The following is a 25,066-nucleotide window of genomic DNA, read 5'->3' as shown; positions in this document are numbered from 1 at the left end:
TGATGATGCATTTGTTTTCTTTTCAAAAAGTTCTTGAATAGTCGGGTCATCAAGGCTATATCATCTTCTTCCTTTGCTGTAGAACTTTTACTTTTTGAGTTGTTTACTTTCAATGCCACCGCCCGCTCCTCATTCTTTTCACCTGCATCACTTTGCCTTTGACTCACTCCTTGCTCATATGTAATGAGTGACCCAAGCAAATTGTCAATTGAATAAATATTTAAAGCTTTAGAATCAGTGATTATAGTAATTTTAGCATCATAGGAAAAAAGGTAAGCATCTAAAAATCTTATTAACTTTTTTGGAATTTGAAATTTCTATACTTAAAGCATGCAAGGATGTCACTATTTGGGTGAACCTAGTGTACATGTCAGATATTATTTCGCTAGGTTTCATACATAAGAGTTCATAATCATGCAATAGAATGTTAAGTCTAGACTATTTAACCTTACTAGTTCCTTCGTACGTGATACACAGTCTATCCCAAATCTCCTTACCACTATCCCAGGTAGATACTCTCATGTACTCCTCTGATGTCAATGCACAAAAGAAATATTTTAAACACTTTGTATTTAATTGCGCTAAATCCCTATCCGCATTGCTCCATTCACTAAAAGATACTTGAGTTTTCAAACCATTCACAATTTTAAATGGTGCAATGTATCCTTCTTTAACCAACATCCACATACGATGATCTATAGACTATAAAAAAGTAGACATTTTAATTTTCCAGAATCAAAAGGGATATTGTCAAATAGAGGTGGACGGGTTCTTGAATAACCCTTCGTATTATTACGATTACTAAAATGAGACATGATCAATTTTTCAAGGTTTCCTAAAACACTATTTTTCAAACCTTGCTCTGATACCAATTGAAATTACGAGATGCGCCAAAAGGGGGTGGGGGTGAATTGGAAATTTGTTGCAATGATAAGATAATCCTAAACAGGAGTTCTAATTTTTTGTGTTTTTAAATTTTAAACAAGAAAACAAATTAATACGGAGGCGAATGCTTGAAACACAATTTTCAATAATAAGTAGTGAAAAATTAACTTTCTACACAACGATTTTCACCAAGCAATTTTAACAAAAATAAAATGCAAAAAGTAAATAAAGTGCAGTAAGGGAAAAATCACACCAAAGAATTTATAGTGGTTCGGTCACTTGACCTACATCCACTCCCTAGAGTCCTTCACTCCAGGAATTTCACTACTAAACAATAATTCTCCTTTTAACCCCATATAAAGGCGGAGAAGCCTTTACAAACCTCACTTTCACTAACCCGGCGTGGCGAAGTGCCAAGCGCTTTGTCACCCTCCTAGCGAAGGCAATGTACCTTCTCATTTTTCTCCCTCTTGGAGAATGTAGAGTACCATAGAGGACACTGATGTAGAAGAATCTCCCTCTTAGAGAGCCTCCCACAAGATCTTCTCGGGCCATAGGAGGAGAATGTGAAAGTTCGTTAGGGATGTTAGGCCTTATAGAATTGGCCCAAGGCTAAATAAAGAGAGTGGTGAATTGGTTAAAGAAGAACCTATTAAGCAAAGTACAAACCAAAATCACCACAAATAAAAACCAATGATGAAATTAAATGCGGAAGCAATAATAAGAAAAGAACACACCGAATTTATAGTGGTTCGGTCAAACCTTGACCTACATCCACTCCTTGGAGGCACCCTCCAAGTATTGCACTAACTAAGTGTCTCTCCTTTAGCCCCCACAGCTAGGCGGAGAAGCCCTTACAAAATCACTTCCACCATCCCAGTGTGCGGCGGAGTCGCCGGTGTCTTGACACATAAAGAGATCTTTTTTGTGAATCTTCCCTGAACATACCTTTGAATCCGACAGTATTCCAGGTGTGACTTGTCGAGCAACCGTGTGGAATCTCCCCCACTCCCTTGAGCCCCACTCAAGGATCTTCTCCTCTCTCAAATCCACCTTCCTACTCCCTTTCCATGCTCTCTCTTCAAGACTCCCCCAAGAACGAAGCTACAATGGCTGCCAAAGACACTTTACAAAGTGTCATAAAAGCTTAAATAGAAGCTCTCAAAATGACTCATTAATGCAATTATGTTCGCTGTTATCTATATGACGCAAGTAACACATTCAGCTCTTCAGCCTGGAGATTTTGGGACGATCAGAAGAAATTGGTTACATTGTCCTGCCGATCCGTAATTGTCCCAGGCCGATTAGTTTAAAATCGATTAATTGACCAGAGCATCGCCCTGAATTCGAGCTGTCCGATCGTAAATCTCCAGGACATCTCCCGGCCGATCATACGATCCCGGAGATGTGATCAATATCAATCAACTATAATGCTTTCCAAAGATACCAGATCAATTTAGGCATAATTGAATTAGATCGTCCTGGACGATAGGAATATCGTCCTGGCCGATAGGAATATCGTCCTGGCCGATTTCCTAAAACAAAGAATACCTAAACTGATTATGGTGGCTGATTCTTTCTGAATTAAGACTATCATCCTAGCCGATACAGGTACCGTCCAGGCCGATACAGGTATCATCCAGTCCGATCAGCTAATGACGGCTGCCTTAATAAGGATATCATAATTAGGTTTTCTATTTTTGGACAGATCGTCCAGGACGATATAAATATCGTCCCGGACGATGTTACCAAAAATAGAAATCTTTAAGGGAACAACAGAGAATCTTCCAAGTTACAAATCATCCGGTGCCACACCAAATACAACAAACTCAAGAAATAAAAAAGAGTACAAACTGACTCAGACCTAGTCTACCCAATCTTGAGCTGATTCCAAATTGCAGTTCGATCGTGTGAACCTGAAATATCAGTACATAAGGCAGTCGTAGAGAAATAGGAATGTTTGCTATCATCAAAATCATAAACCATTGATCCGCAATAGAACGTACAACAAGCTAGGAGCAATCGTGTGATCTCCCTCACACTTCTTCTCCCTCATAAAGCCCACCTTCTCCTTCCTCTCACAAAACACAAAATCTTCTCAAGAGCTCTCTCCCAAAGAATCTCACTCTAATCACATTCCCCTCTCTCAGATTCTCTATTTCAAAATTAAAAGTTTTGATATTTAAAATAGGCTCCAAGAAACCCTAAAAATTTTAATTTACCTTTATGATCGTACAGTACGATCAAATATCATACAGTACTATTAATACAAAATATCCTTCGTTCTGGTACGAAGGAATACAAATAGGAAATTTTTTTTTAATACTATCATACAGTATGATATAAACTTGTATAATGTGATATATAAAATCCTTTTGTTCGTACAAGACAATTATTGGGATGACTAAAACTCATCTTTGTACATCATCTTGTACGAACCACTTTGTATAGTACGATTAGCAAAAAACCAAGGGATCGACCTGTACGATGTCCAAATCGATTGAAAATAGCCTCAATTGATCATACAATACGTACGGTGTCATACAATATGATAACCAATCATAAATTAATCCTTGATTTATGCACTTATCATGGGGTTAATTTAAGTAAGTATTAAAAAATCTCGTACAATGTGATATGATCGTATAGTACGATCAGCTCAAAATTTAAGAATTAAGAACTTATTTAAATTAATCGGCGGCTAGGGTTTTTAAATTAGAAACACATAATACAGTACGATATATATCATACAATACGATATATATCATATAGTATGACTTATTTATAGATAGTCATTTGAGCCAGAACAGATTGTATAGTACAATTTAAACTCGTACAGTACGATCAACAAAAAAAATTTTCCTTCATTTTTAAAACCCTCTCTCCATATATGTGTGGATGGTTGCTCAGTCTTCCATACAATTTAAGAAAAAATAATAATAAATGAAAAACTATAATGTTATAAACTCTAACTCTTACTCTACCCAGTCTTGAGTCTTTTTGTTGTTCTGCGTAACTTGTTTTCTCCCTGAAATTTTGGTACTTACAGATAAGAGCAGAAATCAAAAATATTCAATGAATAACAATTCAATCGATATTATTTGTCAACATCAAATCTCATACTAAGGGTCATGGTTTACAACAATTTTCTCCTATTTGATGATGTCAAATAATATTGTTGTTAAAGAAATTAGCAAAGAATTTTTTGTTTTTCTTTTTGTTGTTGTTTTTTTTAATTAAATAAAACAAAAAAGAGAGAAACAAAAATAGAAAATGCAATTCATTTTGAATTAAAGATATTAAGATAAATAAGACAAGGCAAGCTAACTAAAGCACACAATAAGATTCTCCCCCTTTTGACATCTCCAAAAAGAGGAGGAACAATCAACACTAAGAAAAACAACACAAAACAGATACACGTTAGACAGTAGGAGCCTGATCAGGTGGAGGTTGCTGAAAGTAGTGGTGGATGGACATGAATTGTTGATCAATTAAAGTAAAGCGTTCTCCAAACCATTGTAAGTCATCCTGGTGTTATTGATGTTGTTCCTAGATGTGAGCATCTAGGAGGCTTTATAGTTGGTGGTGCAGGTCCTCGGAGTGGTGCATGCCATCTAGGTGGAACTAGATCTCCTGTTGGAGCAACCTCTCCTTCTTCATCATCAAAATCTGGTTCATCCAGCTCTTGCCCCTAATGAAACAAAATATGAAAGGAGGCATCCATATAGAAAATGGGTAGATTCTCAAGTTCACCAAGATAGGTTAATTGATATAAAATAAATATATTTGTTAGGTTAAGTAAAAGAGAATATACGTACGTGTCACCATCAGGTGCAATCAACCATCTACCATCTGTCTCCTGCTCCGGTGCAGTTGGGGTCGAAGGTCCACCTGTAGCTGGCTGAGGGGGTGGTGGGGGATAGTATGGTGGAACATATGGTGGATATGGATACGTAGGAGGGGAACCATAAGATAAAGGTGTGTAGTAAGGGTAGAAAGGGGTACTCTGTGTGGTTTCTGGTGAAGGAAATCAGGGGTCTGGTGAGTAGAACTACGGGCTACAAGCCCTAGGAGTGGGTAAAGGTGTAGTAGGCTAACTATGAGTGGTAGGCTGACTATGAGTGGTAGGCTAACTATAAGGTGTAGGCTGACTTTGTGTGGTAGGCTGAGATGAAGTGGTCCCCTCAGTACGTATAGGCCTAGATGGTCTAGCTGTAGTGATCTTCTTGCTGCGCCTATTAAAAATATTTTTGATCAATCCTCTATTAGGCTCTTTACTTGAAGCCATCTGCACAAAAAAAAGAAATATTAAAAATATGAATTATAATATAAATATAATATAAAATAACATAGTAATTAAATAAATGCAGTGCACCAATAATAAAATAAAATTACCTTATGTTAACTCATCATTTATTGATTCACTTTCATTTGATGATACATTTCTAGCACTATCAGATTCCTCATGACTTTTCTCTATGGTTAAATCTATATCCTCTAACTGCAACTCGCTATCATTAATTCGAATTTATTCATCCACATTGATATGAAGATTTTTTAAATTTGACATAAACTCTTCTTGATGTGATGATTGTATTGAAGTGGTTTTCTCAATTACTCCCCTTGGTTTTGTCTTCATAACTACAAGCCAATCCTGTTTGCCTAGTAATCCGCTTAGATAGTTAGCATAATAAACTTGGCTTGCCTGACTAGCAATGATGAATGGGTCAAACTTTACATATATCCTGCCCAGCTTTATTTCTATTATACAGTAAATCAAATGTACTCTTGTGCTTCTATTTTGTACTTGATCAAACCAATCATAATTGAATAGATACATAATATTCCTATGACTGGGATATTTCACCTCTAATATTTCTTATAATATCCCGTAGTACTTAGAATCAACCTCTATATTAGTGTTCCCTCTTACACATACACCAGAATTTTCTATCTTCTTACCTTCACACCAATTTTTTGCTTGAAATTTATAACCATTAACCAAAAATATTTGATAACATTTAGCTAATCTATTTTGTCCCTAAGCTAGATCAACTTGCCCTTGATAATGTGAATCACTATCTTTAATGTGAACCTTTATATGATGAAGATTATATTATTAGCATACTTATTGCATGCAGTGCTAACTAATTAAGATAAATTATTCAAAATGAATAGTCGAGAAATTTACCGTATTTTTAAACCAAGTAATAAATTCTTTCTTTACTATCTTCTAGACTTTCCTGGTTCTGATGTACTTAAACTATCAATGAACCTCCTACAAACTATAGGGTTTACAACAAAGTTAAGAATAATAAATATATTAATAAACTAACTCATACTTACTCGAGATACAGCTCAATTTCAACACAGATAAGTAAGATATGCAATATGACAGTTGTTATCTCCTTATCGATCAAATAGCACACGGTGCTAACGCCTACGGGTTCACCACTTCCACTGAATATAGATATATTAGAGGATTTAACAACATTTTGAGGTACAGTACTTCTACCTGATTGAGACATTGTTTCAAAGTAATATGAACAAAACTGAGTTTTCTCATACAATAAATATGCTTCACAGATAGAGCCTTTGAAATGTGCTTTATTCTTAGCAATCTTTTTAAGTTTATTTAAATATCTCTCAAAATGATACATCCACCGATACTGAATAGGTCTGTCGACTATAGCCTCATATGGTAAATGCACTAGTAGATGCTCCATAGAGTCAAAAAATTCTGGAGGATATATTTTCTCAAGTTGACATAGAATGAAAGGAATTTGTTGCTCCATTAGAATCAAGTTCTCTATATTTAGTTTAGAAGAGCATAAATCTTTGATGAAGACACTTAGCTTGATCAAGTGCTTTAAAATTTGATTTTGTAGATAACTAAAAGTAGTTGATAGTAGACATTGCATGAAGATACAATAATCATGACTTTTCAATCCAAATAATCTCCCTAATCTAATGTCTTCACCCATTCACAAATTGCTCGTCTTTGCTCTAAAGTTAATCTGAATGGAGCTTTTTATTTGAGAAGTTTTTCACCTCCACCATCCTTTAATTCTAATGCTTTCATCCTACAAAACTCCTTTAAGTCCATCCTTATTTCTATATTTTCTTTAGATTTATCTTTGATGTCTATTACTGTATTAAAAATATTATCAAAAATATTTTTTTCTACATGCATGACATCCAAATTATGTCTAATCAGGTTTATTCTCCAATATGACAATGACCATAAAATACTTTTCTTGGTCCAATTATGGTTGACACCATATCCTGGCAATTTATACTCAGCTAATATTATAGAATTCATTATTATTGGCATGAACCTTACTCTTTTAAATATTTTTTCACTACTTAATCTTGGAGGAGGTTGAAACATCACCATTTTATTTTTAGTAAAGATATCTTTATTTCGCCTAAAAGGATGACTTGGATATAAAAACATGCGATGACAATCAAACCAAGTGTTCTTCCTTCCATACTTTAAAGTGAATGATTTTATATGTTCCATATAATATGGATAAGCTAACTTGCCTGAAGTGTTCTAACTTGAGAGCATACCATATGCAGGAAAGTCACCAATTGTCAAAAGTAATGTTTTCCTCATTATGAAGTTCTATTTGGTGGAGATATCATATGTACTTACTCACTCTTCTCATAATAAACTTAAATCATTAATTAACGATTATAAAAATACATCAATCTTTACTTTTGGATTATGTGGCCCTAGAATGATAAGTGTTAGAAACATATAAAGAGTAGTCATACACAACTATGGAGGAATATTGTAAGGAGTGAGTATTACGGGCCAACATGAGTAAGGTTAAGCAGACTGACTGAACGGAGTAAAACTATATGCGTATAAATCTAATCTTACATTTCTTGGTTTTGCCATGAATGTGGGATGTATATGATCAAAGTGTCTTCAAGTCTCTGCTTATGATGGATGTGTAATAAGACTTTTTTGTGGAATGTGATCATTATGACATTTCATATGTGTAGTAGATCTCATATATGTATATAACTATTGTAGTATAAGAATTATTGGTAAGTAAAACATCCTACTGATAGGTAGTCCCTTCTGCTTTCTTTTATTTCTAGATTTTGGTTTAAAACTTGGTGCATTGTAATGACGGTATGCAATATCTGATAAATCATCTTAAAAGTATAACATGCATCCATTGACATAATAATCTAACTTTGTGTATGTAAAACCAAGTTTGAAAACTAACTTCTTTGTCCGATATAGATATGTAGGAATTATATTATATGTTGGAATGGTTTCCTTAAGCAGTCCAATGAATTGATTAAAACATTCATGAGCAACATTATATTCTACCTTGATGCATAACATCTTCACAATAACGGATAACTTTGAGTGAGAGGTGAACCACTTCCATATTGGTTGTTGGATAGCATGCAACAAATCATAAAAATTATGTGCATCCTTATTTAGTAACTTTTATGTATATTGCTCAGCTCGTATTCCAATTGCATCATGAACTAATTCCTTAAGATTTGGTCATATATTTTCATCCTCAGCTATATTGTTACTTGTAGATGGACCGCATTGAGAATCAAAATGTGGCTCATACTCACCATGAGAAGTCCAATACCAATACCATGGCATGAATCCTCTGTGATACAAATTAATAATTACATCATCTGGTCTTAGGTGCACTAAATTTTTATGTTTAGAACATGGACATAGAAACATTCCATCTAATATGAAGTTGGGTAGTTATTTCGCTGTCTAAATAAAAATGTTCATCCCATTAATGAATTCATCTGTTAATGTCTTTCATCCTTGTGCTAATCGATTATACATCCAACTTCTTTGATTTCTAATATCCATAACCTACATATAATATGGAGCAGATAATTAATGGATTATAATGATTTTGTGACAATGGTCAGATAAAAATTATTGGTAGACGTAAGTCGAGTAATGGATGTTAGATAATGTAAATAAGGAGATGACAATAATTGGCAATAAGATAACTTGACTATGATCCTTCTGACTTCCATCACCTGTCAACTCTCTGTATAACCACAAATGCTTAATTATGTTTAGAAAATTTTAATTATTATAAATATGGGTTTAAAATTAGCTACTCAATTCATCATCAAATAAGACAACATGAAATTTAACTTTAACGATAATCTTAGAAGTTGAAGTAACATTATTCATAGTCAAATGTTTATTTATCTCACATCAAATTGTGTAAACAATGACTATGAAAGTAAGAAAGTAAAATCTTTTAATAATCTTATATTGTTAGTGGTTGAAATAAAGAGAACATGTTGAATAGTTGATTCAAATAATAAATAATAACTAATCAAAGTAAAGTAAGTTTCTAATCAGCCTCTTAGAGAAAAGAACACCCAAAAAAGATCCAGAATTAATTTTGGGTGCCTCATTATATAGAGTATAATGAGAGGTAGTCGCAACACCTAACACCTTAAATATTTTCAAACACTAAATATAAGCCAATCAATAAAACAAAAATTACTTAATTGAGCAATATTTAAAATAGAGTAGATTATGATAATAGGATAGTTGTCAAACAAAGCCTCATCAACTTTAGCATTACATAACATAATATCACCCTCCCATATAATATTATCAAGTTTGGCCAGATAAGAATACATAAAATAACATCTTAATAGTCATTATTGGAAGAGACTAACGAGTGGAGTAATCTCCAATTACCATTCAAGGCAATGTTATTTCATTTAGATGAAGAAGATAGCATCGGCATCTTATAATTGTTATGATCAAATCTTTAACATAGAGATTTTAACAAACTAAGGATCAAAATATAAGAATAAAGAAGAACATCTCAACAATCTTCTCAATAGGTCTAGTCCTTCATCTATCTCTCTACTCGTATCAACATGAATAATATCATCAGCGAAAGCAAATACCAAGGCACATCCTCTCTTGCAAATGTCTAAAACAAAAAAATATGAAACTTATGGGGAAACTTACGGTGGATTTTCCCAAAAATGGAGTCCTTTCACCGGCAATAGAGGCGGTGAGCATCGGTGAAATCTCATGGTATTCTAGAAGGGGAAACACTGGGGCGACAAAGGCGAGTTATGGTGGGGCGATGCTGGGGTGATGAAGATGAGAAAAAACCTAAAATAAAATGGTGTAACAAAATGGTAAGCTAGACGAGCTCAGGTTGGAAATAGGGCTTTCGCCGACAGATTTTTTGGCAGATAAGACACCGAAAGCCTTTCTCATATTTTTTGCGACAGTAATATTTCATTGGGTTTAAAATGATCGGCGTCTAATCCATCAGTAATTTTGCTGGCAATTTTCGATGCAAAATGTGTTGCATTATATAATATGCATTCAGATTATGACATATACACCAGCATAATCGGCATAAAAAAATACCGATGGATAATTTGCCGGTAATCCCACCGTAATAGTTCCATCACATACGACGTTGGAAAAAATGTTCTCGTAACTGACATATATAGATATGCCAAAATCTTCGATGGTAATCTCATGTTTTCCTATATTGTAGCCTCGATTTCATCTGAAAGCTGCCCATAATGTGATCAGACCCTCACTGACTTTGGCTGCCAAACATACACTATTTGCTGCCATCAGTTTCCTTTTCTCACCGCTTATAGTAATAGAAGGCCGTCACCTCTGATAAGAGAAGGTATCTTTGTATATGCTTTTTTGCTTTTGTTATGGATGTTCTAACTAGACATTTGCAAGAGAATGAACCTTGGTGTATGATTTTCATTTTATTATGGATGTTCTCACTAGACATTTATAAGAGAATGTATCTCGGTGTATGCTTTGCTATATGGGCTAAAAGTGATTTTTCTAATTTGCAGTATTGAGCCAACAATGGTTTGTGGACATCAAACTACCCCTCCATCGAAGAGGCAACTAGTTATGAATAAGTGTGAAATACAAAGTTCTATGCATCATAATCGATTATTAGCCATAATTTAACAATAAGGGCCTCATATTTAGACACATTGTTTGTTGTAGGAAGTTTAGTCAAACTCCATATTCGAGGTTACTTTGTTATTGGGAGATCAACAAAATTTTAGCACCGGTGCCAGAACTCCCAGAAGCTCCACCAACACATATGGTCCAACACGTGGAAAAAGGAGAAGTAGCAAGTGGTTAATTAGAGATTGGAATGGTGCACTCGACCACAAAATCTACCAGTACTGGAGACTTGATATCAGGCCTAGGCAAGTAGAGGATGTCAAATTCTCCTAGCTCCACTAATCACTTGATTAATCTTGCACATGCCTTAGGCTTTTTGAGAATACTTTTCAGTGGTAGATTTGTATAGATCCCAATTATATGGGCCTGAAAGTATGGGTACAGATTTCTGGCTGAGTACACTAATGCAAATTCTATTTAATTTGCTAGTGAATAGTGTCCTTCTATTTCAGATAAAATTTTACTGGCATAATAGATAGGACATTATACAACATTCTCATCTCAGATGAAGATGGAATTGATAGCATAGGTAAAAACAACCAGATACAAGTATAATTTTTCTACTTGTATTGGTTTAGAAAGTAGGGGCAAAGATACCAAATAATTTTGTAGTTGTTATAAGGCTTCTTGATATTCATGAGTTCATTAGAGTTCTGAGCTGCAAAAACCTCTGAGTAACTTTAAGAAAGAAAGATATTTTACCCCTTAGCGTGCTAAGAAATGAGATAGATCTGTAGTCCTTCTATTTAGTATCTGGTCTTTCTTGATATTCCTTAGGGGTACCGTACCTCTTGGGGCCCTAATCTTCTCAATATTTGCCTTGATCCTGTGGTGGGTAACCATGAACCCTAGAAATTTTTTGGAGGCTACTACAAATGCATACATGGAGGGATTGAGATGCATGTTCTAGGTTCAAAGGAGATAATAGCATTATTCTAAGTAAGAGATATACTGAGATTTTTCAAGATTTTTTACTAGCATATCATCTACATATACCTCCATAATACTCCCTATAAGATTTTTAAATATATTATTCATGAGGCGTTGATACGTGGCTCCAGCATTCTTGAGTTCAAATGACATGACCTAATAGAATTATAGTCTATTATAAGTCTAAAAAGTAGTTCCTTCTTAATATAAGGGATTTATGTTTATCTTGCTGTAGATAGAGTAGGCTACCTTGAAGCTCAACATTTGGTGCCCAGACATGACATCTACTAGTTAGTCAACATAAGGGAACATAAAATAATCCTTCAAGTAAGCTTTATTAAGGTCCATATAGTCAACACACATCCTTCAAACTCTGATAGATTCTTAACCATGAAGACACTTGCTAGCCATGGGGAATAGTGTACCTCTCGTATAAATCCATCTTCCAAGACTTATCAAGTTCCTTCTTGATTGCTTGTTGGAGATGTGGCGCAAAATTCTATTTCTTTTGGATTACTAGCTTGCATGTTGGGTTGACTTTGAGGGAGTGCATGATTACTTCAATGTTAATTCGAAGCATATCGAATGGACTCTATGCAAACACATATGGGTTTGTATGTAGAAAATCTACGTATATTTTCTTTTCTTCATTTGAGAGAAGAGATACAATTTCCACTATCCTTGAAGGGTATTCTTCTGATATCGATATGAAAGTAAGGTCTTCTATAGGAGAAGCCCGTTGAGGGATATCCTCATTCCTGAGATTGAAATCCTCGATGCTTAGGGTAACTAATGGGTGTGGTTGAACCTGCCTAAGATAGAAGGATTGCACTACTTGTTGATCTCCATATACTATATCGACCTCCATCAAAGTGAGAAGCTTTAGTTTAAGGTGAGGGATGGAGGCAATAATCCCAAAGAATAATTGGAGTAGCCTTCCAAAGGTAGTGTTATATTCTTATTATGACTTTACCATAATGAATTAGATAGAATATCTAGCTTGTCTGAAAAATTCTCTAAGTACAATTAGGAAATTGATTGTTCCTTCCACCTCTACAAGTCAAGCTAGAGTTTTTCTCTAGCTAGGCTCATATTGAGAAAGATGGAGTAAAATAAGACATCCAATAAGCTCCCATTGTCGACCAAGATCTTCTTGACATTGTAGAATGAGTCATAAATCCCCGCACTAATCACAAGTGGGTCTTGGATGAGGCTTTTTTATTTACTCTAAATCAGACCCATCAAAATTAATGTAGTGATCAGTGCGAGACATATTTGGTGTTGGCTCCGTTCTTCCTATAATTGAGCCTTGATTAGGTAATGATGGACCCCTAGAAATGGTTTTAATTTCACTAATTATTTGGAAATTATTCAACGGTTGCTTTTGCTGTTGAATTTACCCCCAGCAAGACCAACCTTATTATTTGTATGTGGGTTTTGAATGAACTATTGGAGACATCCTTATCGAATTAGCCTCTCAATTTCATCCTTGAGTTATCTCCATGCTTTAGTAGTGTTTCCATGGATATGGTGGAAGTGATAATATTACTCATGATTTCTAACATTGGACTTCAAAGGATTCGACCACTTAATATTCTTATGATCTCAAATAACTATCAATATATTTTCTTGAAATATGTTAAGTGGCATATACTTCTTTTGTTGATGAGTCTCTCATCACGGTTGTGAGGGTTGAGGGGGAAAGTTAGAATTTCCTTGCTTCTTTCACTGTGAGGATGGATTATCCATCCTTGATGCACTTTTTTGCTTTCTGTTTGTTTTCTCAAACTGCTTTTTATGAACATTAAGGATTTATTAGTAGAGATTTGTGCCTCTACATAATGGATCAGGTCAGTATATAAATGAAATGTGTCTCGCATGAGTGTTGAGCAAAAGGGTTTGGGATGAAGCCTTCTAAGAAAAACTCCTTTCAGCAATTCATGATCCACCCCTCAAGTTTGTCAAGCTTTAGTAGAAGATCTTTGAAAGTATTCTTTGACTGACTCACATTCACTCTAGTGTATTCCTGAGATGAGGGAAGAATCTTTAACTATTCTCTAATTTGCAACAAATTATTCGACGGACACTTAGGCCAATTTGATGAACATAGGAATTGGTCTGATTGGAAGCAAATAGAATTATGTTCTAGATTTCCCTTTGAGGGTGGAAGTCAAAATCTAGTAGAGAAGTACATTTGAGGCTCGCTGGATATGCATTATAGTATTATAGTGATCGATATGCTCGTACGGGTAGATGTCCTATCGTAGGAATTGATGCTCGATAATTTAAATCCTACAAGAATGGGGTGTTGAAGGATGGCTTCTGTCAGGGGTGATAACTCCTAGAAGTCCCACTAACAAAGTGATTATCTTAAACATCCCATGGGAAACTCTTCTCAGATAAATTTTTATAGTTTATGCTGTATAGCGTTGCGAGGGAGCTCAATAATGTGTGGTCGGGTTAAGTACTCATGGACCTCTGGAGGAATGCGAGGTTTTCAACCTACGCACAAAGGATGAGTAGAGCTTCCTATGTCAGTAAGTTCATTGTCTTGACGTGATGAAGGATGCATCCCTGACTAGGGAAGATGGATATCTTTAAGATGACATTCAGATCAAACACCCTTGGCTAGCGATGGATCTCAAGGGAGAAGAATATCTTCATATGGTGCTAACATCGATTTTCAAGTCTCCCTCATGAGTTAAAGGATCTCATTATGAGATTCTTCTATCTTTTGGATTTGATCTTATAGGGATGGTCTTGATGTCCCTTACCCGATAGGATTTCATCCACCATGGTGAAAAGAGGCAGACGCCTTACATCCCTAGTTCATGGGTTGATTCTTGTATTATTGTGAGTTTAAGAGGGAGGCTTCCAAGATGTCATTGTTATGCCTGTTGTCCATAGAAGTGGTGCTTAGGATAGTGGGTTGGAGTTTCCCATAGATGGCATCAAACTATTACATGCTAGAATATATGTGGTGATAGAGTTAGAATTTTATATCTCAATGTTGTATAAATGTCTAACACACAAATAGAGAACAAAAGATTTTTTACATGGAAAACCCTGAAAAGGGGAAAAACTATGGGTCACGCCCAATTGAAATGATTATACTAGTGTTTGATTAGATTACAGTTGACTGAATCATCCTTGAAGATGATCAGATTACAATAATTAAATATTTTATTGAAATCTAGTGACAAATAGAGGTAAGCTCAAGGTCTGATGATGTTCGGTCGGGCAAAAGACTAGCGTAAGTTGGTGGTCTAATGGAAGTTTGAGCATTTGTCAGCATTCCTACAGAAGTCTAACGTCAGTTGGTGGTCCGATGGAAGATCAAATTCAGTCAGTGGTCTCGTATAAGTTTGGGCATCATTCGATGGTATGTCAAAAGTTCGACGTCAGTCGGTGGTCCGATAGAAGTCTTAGCATTAGTCAGAGGTCCAGTGGAAGTGCGGGCATCAGTCGGTGGTTTGGCAAAAGTCTAGGCATCAGTTGGTGGTCCTGCGAAAGTGCAATGTCAAATGGTGGTCCGGCAGAAGTTTGGGCATTAGTCAGTGGTCCAGAGGAAATCCGGCGTTAGTCGATGGTCCAACAGGATTTTTGTGGTGGTCAAGGAGTGGCAAGGACAATCTCTGATCTATCATCTTGCATCCTTGCTTGGGGTCCCCTTTCATGAGAAGTGAGGGTCTATTTATAGATTTATGAGAGTGGAATGACTAATAAATAGGAGAAAGATCAAGTGTAAATTAGGAGTGGTTTGAAGGGAAGGCTGATGTTGATTCCCTTGATCATGGGTCATTTACTGGATATTTCAATGTCTTAATGAAATCAAAATTTATTGATTCTCGACTCATTGGATTTGTCTCATTGAGCCGCTTGATTAGATTATATGTATATTAAGTTTGGAAACTATTTATTAATCCAAATTATGGTTTGAGCCTTTCAAATATGCTTTGGGTCTTTGATTTGGACTCATTTGGGCTCGGAGTGAGTAGAATTTGTTGTCATTGAGTTTGTATTTTTGAGATGTTCATTTATACTATAAGTTTGCTAAAATCAGATTACAGATGGTCCCGAATTTAATTTTTGAAGTTTCAACCATGAGTTTGCCTCGAGATTCATGCTTGATTAAGATAACTCATTGGTGATATATAAATTCTATTGTTATTCTTATTTTATTTTTTTAAATTTAATTTTAAATTAATCAATAGGATATAAATTTAATTTTTTATTTTAAATTTTAATTTATCATGTTTATTTAAATTTAAATTAATTAGAAAAGATGTATAAATCAAGAGTTTTGAGGAATCTAATAAGCGTGTTTTACGAATTGTATTTTGATGGAGCAGCATCCTCCCAATGAGGCAATGCACATAAATATTCTATTCCCGAAAAAGTTAAAATTGACATAATTTTCATAACACCATATAGGGGAATGATACATTTTTTATGATTTATCAGAGCCTTGCAAAAATAAAGAGGCTGAGTATGAAGCTTTGATAACTAGTTTAAAAGATGCAATACTGATGGACATAAAAGAAACTAAAACCTTTGGTGTTATTTGTTGGTTCTCTACAAGATTGCAGAAATATATAAGTTTTGGAATCCAATACTCCTAAAGTACCATCAGTACATAAATCACTTGCTCGAGCAAATTTCTAATGTAATTATATATAAATCCCCTATGGAAGCAATTCTGTGGCGGATGCATTTGTAACTTGCAAAGGAATTTGTCAGTTCATTTTGTTTCCTATTATATCACTATCAATTAAGTCAAAGGTTTTATTTTAAATTATTTGATGTTATTTGTTAGACATTTTTCTTCAAAAAAAAAAAAAAATTTTGGCTGATAGTTGAAGATCATTAAAGTCCACATATTGTTTATTCATGAAGGTGGAATGTTTTTTATGCATACCAACATTGGTTACTACGACCAGGCACTGATCTTTTGTATTTTTATCGTTATTGTCAAACAATGTGCAATTATATCATTACATATGGTCATTGAAAAATAAAACTACATTCTCTTACCATTTTATATAATCCAGCTCCTGAACTCTCATCAATTCAAAGGGGGAGATAATATGTTTTTCGCCAGCTTCTTATGTGCAGTAACTCTTCTCCTTGTTTGGTTGATTCATTGGAATCAATGGAGAAATCCGAGATGTAATAATGTAATATGTAATAATGTAATTAGATACAAATTTTATTGGAGTGGGCTTCAAAATAGTTTAAATTATTTTAAAATATTTTGACATAGCAGATTTGGTCTGGTCTTTAAGACAAGTTTATTCGGCATGCAATTTGCTGTTTCTACTGACCTAGAGCTCAACTATTTTGTACTTGAACAAGAGGGGAAAATATTTAAGAGTTTCTACCCAAAAACTTTCATTGAGTTATTCGGCTTAGAAGATATTAATGACCAGAAAGATGCTAAGTCAAGGTACCTGAAGAGCATAATCGTTAAGGTTTTGGGTCCTGAGAACCTCAAGGAGAAACTCCTGTGTAATATGGATGAAGAAATTCGTAAGCGTCTCTGTTTGTGGTCTGCTAAAGAATCCATAATTGACCTCAAAGATTCAATCTCAACTGTAAGTTGATGAAAAATAATTTAGCTATGTTTCGACGCTTTATGTTCTTCATTTTTCTTAACTCAATGGTCAATGTATTTGTAGCTTTTCTTCGATGTCATAGCCAAGACTTTGATAAGCTATGATCCTTCAACAACAACAATAGACTTAATGAGATATCTTAAAGTTTTTATAAGCTCAGTGTTCTCCTTTCCATTTAACTTTCCTGGAACTGCTTATCATAGGAGTTTGCAGGCAAGCTAGTTACTAACTTTTTTATCTGACAATTATATGTTTTAGTATATTATCCTTGATGTTAGTTTATATTAATGTACACAGGGGCGGAAGATTGTGATGAATTTGCTGAAAACTTTACTTTCAGAGAGGATGAAATCACCAAGAAAAGAAAGCAAGGATTTTCTCGATCTTTTAGTTGACGAACTCGGGAAAGAAAACTCCATGTTAACAGAGAAATCAGCTTTAAATTTAATATTTGTTCTTCTAATTGCAAGCTTTGTGTCAAGTTCTCAAACAATTTCTCTTGCTACTAAGTTTCTCAGTGAGGATCCAAAAATTTTGAAAGATCTAACCGTTAGTTTTCCTACTCATGAGCTGAATATTTACATATTAGTCCATACTATTTAGTTTATTTTAGCTATTAATACGTAATATATATATATATATATATATGATGAATGATTAAATCATAGGATGAGCATGAACAAGTTCTTAAAAATCGGGACGAATCGCACTCCCAAATCTCATGGGAAGAATACAAATCAATGAGCTTCACGCAATAGGTGGGCTAATTAAGTTTTCCTGATTCTATTTGATGGACGATAGTTGTATAAATTTATATAAATATATTCTCTCTCTCTCTCTCTCTCATTGATTTTAATCATATTTACAGGCTATCAAAGAGGCAGGAAGGCTAGCAAATATTGTACCCGCAAGTTTTTGTAAAACTACCAAGGATTTTGTAATAAATGGTAAAAATTTAGCCATCAAAATAAATAAATAAATTATTTTTTTTCTTTGTCGTATACCATGTTTGTTATTGACTACTATTCTTTTTTAGTTTGTGATAATCCTACAATCCAGGATAATATAATTCCAAAAGATTGGATTGTCATGATTTATCAACCAGCAACACACTTAAATCCTCACATACCGCATCCACTAACCTTCAATCCTAGTAGATGGAAGGTGATGAATAGACTTGCAATTTTCATTGAATAAGTCCCAAATGGGAGAGATTTTTATGTGCGGAGTCTGGACCCAGAGAACCCTTCGGTAGTGTGACTTTAAATAGTAAAAGTACAATTACTGTTCATAGTCACAAAACCGAACAATTTTTTGGGTCTGGACTCCACACGTAATAATCTCTCCACTAATGGATAAGACTCCATTGGATGTTTACATGATTTAACTATGATCTAACTGAATGATTAATTGGTTTGAATTTTAGGGAAAACCTGAATCAAATTGCGGAGAGAAGAACTACTTAGTTTTTGGTGGAGGGATTAGGTATTGTGTTGGTGCTGAATTTAGCAAAATGGAGATGGCTATTTTTCTCCATTACTTTGTTACTAAGTGCAAGTGATTTCTTTGATAAAGCAGTAGCATTACCCCTATTATTATTAGCTCCATCATGTTGTTAATTAACTACTTTGTTGTTTTAATATGCTTAGGTGGAAGGATGTTAAAGGTGGAAATATAGTATGCTCTCCTAGTTTAGAGTTTCCTGATGGCTATCACATCCAAGTTATGCCTAAAAATGTTCGAGTATTATAGATTAATAGTGCACGCTTTTAATAAGAATAATGTTTTCATTTGTGGAAATATTTCTATATTTTGTGGGTTTTGTATGAAACTATAAATACATGAGATGTTTGCTATAAGAGTTTATGTTGAGTACATTATTATTTGTGAGATAAATTTGGCGATTCTTCCCTCTCTCTCTCTCTCTCTCTCTCTCTCTCTTTATATATATATATATACTCTTTTGATAAGATTATTCTTTGTTGCGTCTTATTTTCTTGATTTGTTTTAATTTATTTTATTCCTCGGCTTATTGCATTTCATTACTTCTCATGTAGTTTTATAATTTATTTTCTAAGAGTTTAAGTCTTCGTAGCTATTTATAATGATCTTTGGTTGTGATCAAACCCTCTTTGATATATTTTGGTAAAAATAAATTTAACTATGAAGATTATGCCACAACCAAGAGGTTTGACGGTGTTGAATTGGGTAATTTTTAAAATATTTTTAAATACATATTTAATTTCAAAATATAAATATTGCTTCTTTTCTCCAAAGTTAGATACATTGCCACCAAAATATCCATGGTTGGGTATGAAAATCAAGGCATGTTTGAGTTCAAAATTTCCAAAAATAATAAAATTCAAGCCATTAAAATTAATACTATTTTTTAGCAAACTGAATGTCTCGACACAACAAACTCAATGATACAAAAACTCATCCAATCCAAACCCAAATGAGCTCAAATCAAGGGCTTGAAACTTAATTAGAAACTTCAAAACATTAATTAGATAATCAAATTATATCAAAATTTTATATGCTTATAGTTAAATCTACTGGCTCGATGAGACAAATCTAATAAATCTAAGATAACCTAAATATAATAACATTAAGGCACTTAAATATTTTACAAACTCTTTATGATTAAGCGGATCAATATGGGTCATCCGATGGAGAAATTATTACATGCAGAGTCCAGATGACATCCAGACTTTAATAAGAATAGGCCACATCACACATACACTATGTATAATTTATACACATACTGTGTGTAAAATTTATATAGGTTGTGTACAGGCTGGCTTGGCTTATTCTAATTTGAGTCCAGACGCAAACTATGTGTGGACTCCGCACGTAATAATTTCTCCATCCGATAAAGTGTTCTAAATTTTGACTATATTTATGAACATATCACTCCCCAAAATCTAAATATAGACCCCACTTTCTATATAGGTGAGGAGCTTAGAGGAGGATCTTGAAACTGGACCTTGAACTATCTCTTAAGATTTAAGAGAGCTTTGAGGCTCTAAGAATCCTGGATTAGTTATCTATTAAGCAAAAATTATAATGCACTTTTATTGTGATAAATTCTATTAAAGATGTGTATTTTTGTTGATGTTGTAAATGAATGTCTTAGGAAAAGGAGCAAAAATTATAAATTTAAGAACTAGCACTGCGGTGCCTGTTAAGAAAGTTGATACTTAGCTTTGTAAGATTTACATTCTTGCAACTTGTATGTTTTGATGATTTCAAATATTATTGTTTTGATTATTATATTCTCCTAACACATTTTGGAAGAATTACTTTTGCTCTTATGTGTACTAACTTTTTAGGAAAATCATACTCCAGATTATTGAAGACTTCAAATCAAGATCTGCTTATAATATTTTATAACTTGGAGTATGTATTTTTCTTTTACTTGAGTCTGAGAGAGTGTGATTATAATGAAGTAACTTAGCACACACATACACACCGTGGGAGATCTTTAAAATTCACAATTTTAATATACTAATCATATAGGACGAACCATGTTCGTATGGGATGATCAGCTCAGTTATACTCCTCAAAGAGCAATGGAATGAATAGAGGGTGTAAAAAAATTTTCTAAGTCTTAATCCTCCAGACAATATAACTTGTTCGTCATAGGACGATGTCCTCTAGAATCTCTTTTTGAACTATTCGTCTAGACAAATTATCCTATTCCCTCAGGACGATGTCCTTTCGAATCACATTTTGAACTCTTCATCCAGATGAATTATCCTATTCATACCTGGATGATGTCCTCTAGAATCTCACTTTGAACTATTCGTCCAGACAAATTATCTTGTTTGCCCCTGGAAGATGTCCTATGGAATCTCACTTTGAACTATTCGTCTAGACAAATTATCCTGTTCGTCACAGGACGATGTCCTCTGGAATCTTATTTTGAACTATTTATCTAAACGAATTAACATCTTTGTCCTTGGATGATGTGCTCTATTCTTATAACTTGTGATATGTCCTGCATTTTCATCCCAATAAACATTGTGAATAACAGTTCATACCGGATGAACCGTGATCGTACGGGATGATGATTGGGTATGAAGGCAGTTTGTACCAGTGCACATTGAGGTCGTACGCAATAGTTTTTACACTGTTCGTACGTACGAAATTGGATCATACTGGACAAGCATGAACGTACAGAATTGAAATTTTATAATTTTTGAATGATTTTCGTGTCTTTCTTATAAAAGGGACACTTAAAACTATCAAGCAATCTTTTTGTTTATTAGTCTTCATGCATACTGAAGGGAGATTTAAGGAGAGAGTGAGAGAGAGTGTTTTAAGGAAAGTTCTTACTACTGAAGCGTAAAGGGTTCACTTGATTACTCAAAGGTAAGGATCTTCATTTTTGAATTGTGATTACTTCACTCTTTTCTCTTGTCCTTATAGATTTCTTGTGACAAGATCTTTCAAGGAGATCCAGTTCTCTGTCTACACTCGAGGAGTGTGAACAGCCCAAAGGTTCTCTGTCTACACTTGGAGAGTGTGAACATCCAAAGGGTTCTCTGCCTACACTTGGAGAGTGTGAAAGGACTAAGGTTCTCTACCTACACTTGAAGAGTGTGAACAGCCGACGGTTCTCTACCAACACTTGGACCCCCCCCCCCTCTCCTAGTTAGCCTTTTGGGACATAAGCTTAGGTCTAACAACCTAATTCATAATTAACAAGTTTTAACAAGTGGTATCATAGCATAGTTTCAAAATTATAAGTTTAAACTATTTTTTGATTAAAGGCCATGGCTACATTTAGAAACCGAAATACACTTGAAGGATATTCGATCACAAGACATCCTTTGTTTGATAATATCCCTTTTCATTTTTGGAAAACATTCATGTCTACATTTTTACAGTCACTTGATTATCGCATGTAGATTTTAGTACATGAAGGGTATACAAAATCAACTAGACTAGTTAATGGCATTAGAGTAAAAACACCCTTTGTGGACTGGACAGTAGAAGAACGTGATTTAACACAACTAAATGCTAAATATTTAAATAATTTCTTTTATGCACTTAAATCAACAGATTACATGTGGGTTTTTACTTGCAAGAATGAAAAGGATATATGGGATAGACTTTGTATAACATATGAAGGGACTAATAAAGTTAAATAATCCAGACTTAATATCATGTTGCATGACTATAAATTACTTCGTATGAAACCTAATGAATCCATTTCTGACATGTACACAAGATTCTCTCAAATAGTCACATCTTTACATGCATTGGGTAGGAAATTAACGAACATTGAAATGGTTAATAAGATACTTTGTTGTTTGCCTACTATATATGATGCTAAAATAACTATGATTATAGAGTCTAAAGGTTTAAATGTTTACTTTATTGACAATCTTCTCGGATCACTAATTGCTTACGATCAAGGAGTGAGTCAAAGAAAGATTGATGCAGGTGAACCACGAAGAGAGAAGAATATTGCACTGAAAGTGGAGGAGTCAGAGAGTGATCTATCACAACCTGAGGATGAAGATGACATTGCACTAACGACTAGACAGTTCAGAAGCTTTCTGACGAGGAAGCAAAAGAGACGCTAGCAATGGAATTGAGGTAAGTTCAATAGGAATGTTAAGGTTTCAAATGATATTATCTACTATGAGTGCAGGAAACCTGGACACATTAAATTAGACTGCCCAAAACTCAAAGCCACTCCTATCAAGGAGAAGGTAGAGGAGAAACCAATAGTAAAGAAGGGCAAGAAGAAATTCTAAAAAGCTTTCTAGGCGGACTCAGCTTCAGACTCGTTAGAAATTGAAAAGGAAGAAGAAGTCACCAATCTATGCCTGATGGCCGATAATCTTGATTAGTCAGATCAAGAAGAGGTATGTGACTTGACTTAAAATAAACTTTTAGAAGTTTCTGAATACATACATGTTACATATAGAAAGTTAAAGAAAATGCATGCTAGTCTGAACTTAGTGTTACATGAACTGCAAAGAGAATAAGAGATCCTTAGAAAAGATCATGCTTTAATTGATAACAACCATATGAAATTACTTGATGAGTTTGATGATTTGAATAAGAACCATGAAAATTTAAAATCATCCTATGCAGAATTTGAAAAAGAATTTAAAGATTTTAAGGATGAATCTGAGAGCAAAATTTATCGGATAAATTATACAAATCGTATATTTGAAGATATGAATTCATTTTATAAACTAAAGATAAAAGCTCTCGAGGATAATAGGATACCCCCAAGACTTGAATATTTTACTAATCCTATTTTGTATCCTAAATTTATGCAATCCATGAATAGATAGAAAAACTATAAAAAATTAAGAAACCCATTTCCTGAAATCAAATGCTTTAATTGTGGATTATTTGGACATATAGTATACACCTATACATTAGATAAGAAAACTCATTTGGTATGAAGACCTAAGATGCATAAACCTAGATATAATATACATGCATCTGTTTATAATTTATAAAAAGGTGAACCCAAACTTGTTTGGTTTCCCAGGTCTAACGTTTGATATTTTTACATGATCGCTCTCACACAAGGCCTCATGAGAGCATATGATACTTGGACAGCGGTTTCTCAAAGCATATGACTAGAGATACTGCATAATTCATAATGTTTGATATTTTTTAATAGAAAATATTTTGTTAGTAGAAGGCTTAAAGCATAATCTTCTGAGTATCAGTCAGCTATGTAATAAAGGTTATTGTGTAAAAAATTTTCCTACTAGCTGCATATTAAGCATGAATGGTACTGATGTTTTGAATGGTATTAGGGTAAACAATGTGTATATTCTAGACTTGAATTGTATCAAAACTCCAACTGCTTTTTGTTTAAAAACTATTTTTGATGAGTCATGGCTTTGATATAGGAGACTTTGTCACTCTAGCATGAAAAATCTTAGGAGGATTACACAAAAGAACCTAGTGAAAGGTATACCAAAATTATACTTTACTAAGGACCACCTTTATGATGCTTGTCAATTAGGAAAATAGGTGAAGTCATATTTTTAGTCCAATAAGAATCTTAGAACTAGTAAACCATTGGAGATTTTACATATGAATCTTTTTGGACCAGTCGGAACTATAAGTTTAGGAGGGAAGGTATACAGATTTGTAGTTATGGATGTTTTTTTCAAATTCACATGGGTTAGATTTCTATACCATAAGAGTGAATTATTTGAAGAATTTAGAAATTTTTTGATTTGGATTCAAAGGAAACTAGGATGCGAGATTTTGAAAATTGAAAGTGATCATAGAGGAGAATTTGAAAATAAAAAATTTGAGAAATTTTGTAAGGAGAAAGGGATTGATCACAATTTTCTTTAGTTAGAACCCCTCAGCAGAATGGAGTAGTCGAAAGGAAAAATAGTAATTGAAACCGCTGGAGCCATGTTGGCAGAATATTCACTTCCTAAATATTTTTGGGCTGAGGCGGTTAGCACAGCATGTTATGTTCTGAATAGGATGAATATTATATCAAACTTAAATAAAACACCCTATGAGTTACTAAAGGGAAGAACACATAATTTTTCACATTTGTATGTCTTTGGATGTAAGGTGTTCATACATAATAATGGAAAATATGCCTTAGGAAAATTTGATCCAAAATCAGATGAAG

At 34.1% G+C, this 25,066-nt stretch overlaps 1 protein-coding gene across 1 annotated transcript; it reads left to right on the top strand.

Annotated features, from left to right (window-relative positions):
• The first annotated feature begins 17,112 nt into the window (after positions 1–17,112).
• LOC114581202 (cytochrome P450 87A3-like) lies at positions 17,113–19,179 on the top strand. The gene is made up of 5 exons (XM_028700834.1): positions 17,113–17,406; positions 17,491–17,640; positions 17,725–17,976; positions 18,854–18,984; positions 19,077–19,179. Exons 1-5 carry the CDS (start codon positions 17,113–17,115, stop codon positions 19,177–19,179), a joined length of 930 nt encoding a protein of 309 aa, XP_028556667.1.
• The last annotated feature ends 5,887 nt before the right edge of the window (positions 19,180–25,066 follow it).

Source organism: Dendrobium catenatum, unplaced genomic scaffold (assembly GCF_001605985.2).
Source record: "Dendrobium catenatum unplaced genomic scaffold, ASM160598v2 fragScaff_scaffold_1598, whole genome shotgun sequence".
Lineage (NCBI taxonomy): Eukaryota > Viridiplantae > Streptophyta > Magnoliopsida > Asparagales > Orchidaceae > Dendrobium > Dendrobium catenatum.
This window is presented reverse-complemented; position numbering and strand designations above follow the sequence as displayed.